This window comes from Papio anubis, chromosome 11, assembly GCF_008728515.1.
Source record: "Papio anubis isolate 15944 chromosome 11, Panubis1.0, whole genome shotgun sequence".
Taxonomy (NCBI): domain Eukaryota; kingdom Metazoa; phylum Chordata; class Mammalia; order Primates; family Cercopithecidae; genus Papio; species Papio anubis.
This window is the reverse complement of record NC_044986.1, coordinates 10,311,535-10,318,060: the sequence shown is the minus strand read 5'-3', so window position 1 is coordinate 10,318,060 and position 6,526 is coordinate 10,311,535. Positions and strand designations below refer to the sequence as shown.

Sequence of the window (6,526 nt, the reverse complement as noted above, 5' to 3'; positions counted from 1 at the left end):
AGGGATTAAGGGGGGGTGTGTGCGGGGCGGGTACTGAGTGGGCGGGGCCTAGCTCGCGTAGCTCCCACAGGCTGACTAGTTACCCAGAGGCGCTAAACCGAGAGGCCTGCGGCGACGATGGAAAGCCTGGCAGTGCGGCTGCTGCGTGGCAGCAGGCTGGTGAGTGCGTTCGAGGCTGGCGTCCTGGGGGCCCAGGGCGACCTTGGCCCCTGGCATCACAGCTGGCAGAGCCTTCTAACGGGCCTCGGGGCTCCAGCCTGAGCCCCTCTCCACGTCGTGGGCCCATCTCCCCAGACCCTTTACCCGCGGGCAGCCCACGACCCCGACCCCCTTCAGGCCTCTGGGGGCGGCAGCTGGCGGCAAGGGGGTCGGGGCTGTCGAAGCTGCTTTGGCGGAGCAAGCGCCTTCAGTGGAGTCGGAGGGTCGCGTCAACAAGATGTCCTTTGCAGGCCGTTGCGTCCTGAGAACAACCGAGTCTTGATCTCTGGATCTCTGGATCTCTGGATACATTTTGCACAGGTGTTACCTCCCTGATGCCCTAACCCACCTTTCCCCAGTGTTTATATTTCACACCCCCTCCCCCCAAAAAAGATTGTTAAAATATAGGCCCAGTCTCATTCTGAGCAGGATGTCTCCCTGTTCTTCCTTCCGCGGCCCCGCTCAAAGGTAGTAAGGGACTTCGGAGTTGTTCGGGCTTCCCGGCCAGGGATAGAGTTCCCTCTGCCCCTTATCTTATGTCTGGAGCCGGGTTTCTTCCGTGGATAGACTCACCGCGGCCCAGGGGAGCCTGTGCCGGTCCCTCTTCCATGAACTTAAGCTGAAACCAGCCTTTTGTGCTTAATTCTGATCTCTGCACCTACACAAACTGTTGGTTCTTTAACAGCCCCTGTGTTAAACATCCTATGCTCTTCACCCCTTGGACCTATTATATAGCATGCTTTCCAGAACATACACATTTGGATACACTTGTGTTTGTCAGTACACTTCACTGGGAATTTTCCCACTGCTTACGTGTGCTTTTCGTGTTTCCTTTGCATTTGCTTTAATGAGTTGGGCTTTCCAATTGCTGCTCCAGTCTTATGCCCAGAGGCAGAACTCTTACCTTTTTACTCATTAGAGATAATTAATGTTATTTGTTTTACAGGCCTGAAATACAATAAAAAAATAGTAAGTGATTATTGTTTAATACTGTTTATAATTGTTGGTTAATAACTTAGCAAAGAAAATTTCCTTGGTTTTACCATTTGACTTTGTTTTAGAGCCAAAATTTATTGACCACATAATCTGTGGTAGGCACGTTCTCATTCTACCTGAGTCATCTCAATTCTCACAATCATCTCAACAGGTAGTTTAATCTTGCAGATGCAGTGGTTGATGCTGAAAAAGAATAACTTGCCCACAGATAGAAAGTGATAGAGCTGGTATTCGAACTCTGGTCTGATTCTAAACTTAACCTTCATATACTACTGTCTCCCCTTCCTTACAGATATCAAAAGCCTATTTTGTTTGGACTTTTGGTTTATTGTGGCTTATAGTCCTTTATAGTTTTTTAAGCTCTTTTACATAAATTAGCCAAATTTATTGAACGTCGACTGTAGCATAGTGGTTAAGAACGTGGGTTCTGCAGCTAGGCTGCTTGGGTCTGAACCCAGGCCCTCTCACTTCCTAGTGGTATAAGCTTGGACAGGTTATGCTTTGGGTCTCGGTTTTCCGATCTGTAAATGGAGAGAATAATTGTGCCTATTCCAAAACTGGTGTCAAAATTAAATGAGTTCATATGTTCATGTGAGGCACTTAGAATAGTGCTTGGCATATAGTCAGCTCTCGATAAATATCAGCTCTTACTGCCATGCACAAAGCATTGTGTGCTACGGCAGATATAATAATGAGTAAAACACTCTACCTTCAAGAAGTTTATCTTCAGAGAAGGGGTTAGAACTATATGGAACTAACCTCATATCACGTAGGTGTGGAACAAATCCTAAGGGGCTACCATCTGCGTGCAGATTCAGAAGATAGAAATGACTAGGACCATTGGGAAGTGATAGGGTCTTTGGAAGCTGGGTTAGAGTTTAGGAGGGGAAAGGAGTGGTCAGAAAACTGCAACCAAAGGGGACTGAGGCCATTTTAGGGAATTGGGGATTGATCCTTTTGGATTGTGAGGAGCCATTGAAGGCCAAGAGCTTTGGAGTTTCCTAGTGCCACAGGGTAAATAGATTGCTGTGGACACAGGTGGCGTGGAGTGGGAAGAAATGCAAGGTAGGGCTAATTTTGGTTTCTATCCAGAGGCAAATAGAGAGCTAGCATTTACTCACTTATTGTAGACCAGGGACAGCATTTTACACTCACTACCCTATTTACTCTTCCTGTAAACTTCTGAATTAGGTATATTAGTGGCTTCATTTTGCAAATGAACTCGGAGGCAATAACCAGTGTTCCCGAGTCACACAACAATCAGATTGCAACACTGGCCTTCTCAGAAGGTCTCTCCTAGTCCTGCAGATGGATTAGAACTGCCCTGTCCATTTGGTCTAAGCAAGCCAGTTAGTGGAGAATTGGACCTTGTAGTTAACCTGTGGTTCCAAAGCATTTTAATGTAGCTTGATATCATTTTTTTTTTTTTTTTTGAGACGGTGTCTCACTCTGTCGCCCAGGTTGGAGTGCAGTGGCGCGATCTCAGCTCACTGCAACCTATGCCACCCAGGTTCGAGTGATTCTCCTGCCCAAGTAGCTGGGATTACAGGTGCCTGCCACCATGCCCGGCTAATTTTTGTAGTTTTAGTACAGATGTGGTTTCACCATTTTGGCCAGGCTAGTCTCGAACTCTTAACCTCGTGATCCACCTGCCACGGCCTCCCAAAGTGCTGGGATTACAGGCGTGAGCCACCACACCAGGCCGCTTGATGTCTTTTAAGAGATGATTCTTTTTTTTTTTTTTTTTTTTTTTTTACAAGGGCTCACTATGTTGCCCAGGCTAGAGTGCAGTGGCATGATCATAGCTTACCATAACCTTGAACTCCTGGCTCAAGTGATTCTCTGACTTCAGCTTCCTGGGAGCTGGGACCACAGGCATGTGTCACCACACCTGGCTAATTTTTAAAGTGTTTTGTAGAGATGAAGTCTCACTGTGTTGGCCAGGCTCATCTGGAACTCCTGGCCTCAAGCGATCCTCCCACCTCACTCTCCAAAATGCTGGGATTACAGGCATGAGCCACTGCACCCAGCCAAGAAGTGATTCTTGAAAAATATCCTTGAGGTGATTTCTTGTTCAGTTAATTCTCTGAACATCTGCTAGACAGCAGCTGCCAAAATAGATATAATTCTTGTTGTTCAACTTTTTGCTCTTCAACAAAATCAGAAGTATTTTTTTTGGACATGTATTTGGCATCCAGGTAGAGAGAGCACAAATGGTTTGAACGTGTCCCCCAAAATTCATGTGTTGGAAGCTTGACCCCCAGTGCAGAGGTTTTGAGTGGGGGGCGTAATGGGAAGTGTTTGGGTCATAGGGGAACTGGCCTCGTAAATTATTAATGCTGGTTTCGAGAGAGTGAGTTCCTCATAAAAGGACAACTTTGGCCTTCTCTTGCTCTCTCTTTCTCTCCCCTCATTTCTCACTCTCTCTTACCCTCTCTCACCCTCTTGCCTTTCTCTATGGAATGACACACCTCTTAGCCTGAGAACTTGGAACAGCTGACTCATCATAAATGTTCTTAAATACTTAGAACAGCTGACTCATAACAAATCCTCAGTAAACATTAGCTATTTTAAAAATTAATTAAGTTAGTTTGTTAGTTTTTTAGAGACAGGATCTTGTTCTGTCACCCAGGCTGGAGTGCAGTGATACAGATCATGGCTCACTGCAGCTTCAAACTCCTGGACTCAAGTGATCCTCCTGCCTTGGCCTCCAAAAGTGTTGGGATTGCAGGCATGAGCCACTGTGCCTGATTCTTAAAAGGGCAAGGCATTGTTAGGAATTCCTAAAGACTAGAATGAAGAATCAGAGACTGGTAGATGGGAAAAGTTGTGTTTTTAGCAGTTTTGGAGAATACCTAAAACTGAAGCTATTATTTCTGGAGAAAGCAAGCAGAGGTTGGACAGATTCTGGTGTAGAAGTTTTGGCTTGGGGATATGAAATTGGGATCAACTTAAAATCTAATCCATTGACACACTGCTAATAAAGGCATACCCAAGACTGGGTAATTTATAAAGAAAAAGAGGTTTGATGGATTCACAGTTCCACATGGCTGGCAAGGCCACACAATTGTGGTGAGGAAGGTGAAGGAGGAGCAAAGGCACATCTTACATAGTGGCAGGCAAGAGAGAAGTGCAGAGGAGTTGCCCTTTATAAAACAATCAGATCTTGTGAGACTTACTCACTATCATGAGAACAACATGGGAACACCCCACCCCCATGATTCAGTTACCTTCCACTGGGTCCCTGTCATGACACATAGGGATTATGGGAGCTACAATTCAAGATGAGATTTGGGTGGGGACACAGCCAAACCATATCAAGCAGGTATAAACAATTTGGCATAGGAAATCAAAATCAAAACTGAATATAGTGTTAAGTGTTTTTTCATTAAATTCTAATAAATTGTTGACACAATTCTCATAAGCCATATCAATTCCTATAATTTTAAAGCCCATAAAGTAGTTTAATTTTCCTTTGGGGGTGGTGAGAGAATTTGTTTAAACTTCATTTCAGATAATTGTAGATTTTCATGCAGTTATAAAAAGAAATACGGAGAGATCCTGCATCTTGTTATCTGATTTGCCCCTGTGGTAACGCTTTACCAAACTATAGTACAATATCACAACCAAGAAATTGACATTGATACTGTCAACCTAAATAACAGAAAGAGGCTCTCTGAAAGAAAAGATGCTTATTTGGGAATAGAGCATTGCAATGGAAATACACGTGCCATAGGATTACGTAATTGTTTTAAAATAATTATAGTTGGCTACAAGATCAATAACAAGGATGATGCAGGTCCGGGGTTGGACAGGCAGTTACTGGGGTGGATAGGCCTTGCAGAAGTATTTTTTCTGTAAGGTTGTGATGGCCTTTGTGCAATATTTTAGTGTTTGCAGTCTTTGGTGATAGTTTTTTATCAGGCTTGCAAATATGAGAACCCTTTTTTCATGGCCTTCCCTCACTCTATTTGTCAAGGTTGTTGTGTCTGTTTGTTTTTTTGTTTTACATTAGTGACTCCATTTTGATTCTGACAACTTTTACAATACGACACACCAAGCTTTTTCAGATATTCCGTTTTACATGTATATGTGTGTGTAGGACTGTGCAGTTTTATCACATATGTTTGTGTATCTACCGCTATAGTCAAGCTACAGACAGTTCCAACAGTGTAAGGATTGTGTTGTTTGTCCTCTTACAACCACTCGCTACCCCTAACCTCCTGTCCTGGTCTCTAATCCCCGGTAAACACTAATCTCTAGCTTTATAAATTTGTCATTTCAAGAATATTAGATAAATAGAATCATCCAGTCTTTTTTTTGTTTTTTTGCTGAATAGAATTTATTGTAGGGGAAGGAAAAAATGTTTATCCACCCTCTTGGGTTCAGTGATTGGGGCTTGGAAATTAAATAACAAAAGACAGATTAACAGTAGTAAAAGGTTTATTTCCTATGCATAATGAGCAAGCACCTGGCTCATTAAATGGTTAAAGGGTTTATATACCTATATTTATACCTATATTTACATGTTTATATATCTATATTTACATCTTTTCATGCAGTTATAAAAAGAAATACAGAGAGATCCTGCATCTTGTTATCTGATTTGCCCCTGTGGTAACACTATCCTAACCTTTATGTACCTAATAATATCCTTAGGTATATAAAGGAAGGGGGAGAAAGGGCCTCTATAGGACAAACAAATAGGTCCCCTTGGGAAAGACAAACAGATTTTTAGGAAAACAAATAGGTGGTAAGAAATTGTGTAATAACATTTGCCTATCCATCTTCAGGGCCAAAAACTCCCCAGTAGGGGGAATTTCTGATAGCCTCATTTCCTGGAGGTCGCTGCTTTTAGTCAGATAAGGGAAGCTCCTAGAAGGCTTTTCCTCCACTTGTTGAATCTCAGATGTCTTCAGCTTAAAAGAAGCATTATGCCAACTCTGGGATTCCAAATGGGTCCCTGCACCATGATAGGGATGTACCACAGATATTTAACCATTCACCCACTGAAGGACATCTGGACTGTTTCCAGTTTTTTACTGTTGTGGCTAAAGCTGCTGTGGACATTTGTACACAGGTCTTTGAACTTATGTTCTTACTTCTCTTGAATAAATACAAAAGAGTACAACTGCTGGGTCATATGATAATTGCATAAGAAACAGCTAAACTGTTTTCCAGAGTGACTGTACCATTTTACATTCCCAAAAACAATGTATGAGAGATCCATTTTCTCATCTCCCTTGCCAGTGCAGCAAATCAAAATATTTAACCCCAAAATATACTTTGACATATTTTGAAATGGTTGCCATACTGCCAGCAGACCAGCCTG

At 43.0% G+C, this 6,526-nt stretch overlaps 1 protein-coding gene across 2 annotated transcripts in view; it reads left to right on the top strand.

Annotated features, from left to right (window-relative positions):
* The window catches only part of ACADSB (acyl-CoA dehydrogenase short/branched chain), a 39,698-nt gene continuing 33,172 nt past the window's right edge, over nucleotides 1-6,526 (top strand). Inside the window, exon 1 of one of the 2 annotated variants that reach the window (XM_003904360.3) lies at nucleotides 1-159. In XM_003904360.3, coding sequence (XP_003904409.1) covers nucleotides 118-159 — 42 coding nt within the window. In that variant the 5' untranslated portion in view covers nucleotides 1-117. Of the gene's footprint in view, nucleotides 160-449; nucleotides 520-6,526 lie in introns of those variants that run through there. The other variant, XM_009215556.2, reaches the window with a different exon arrangement.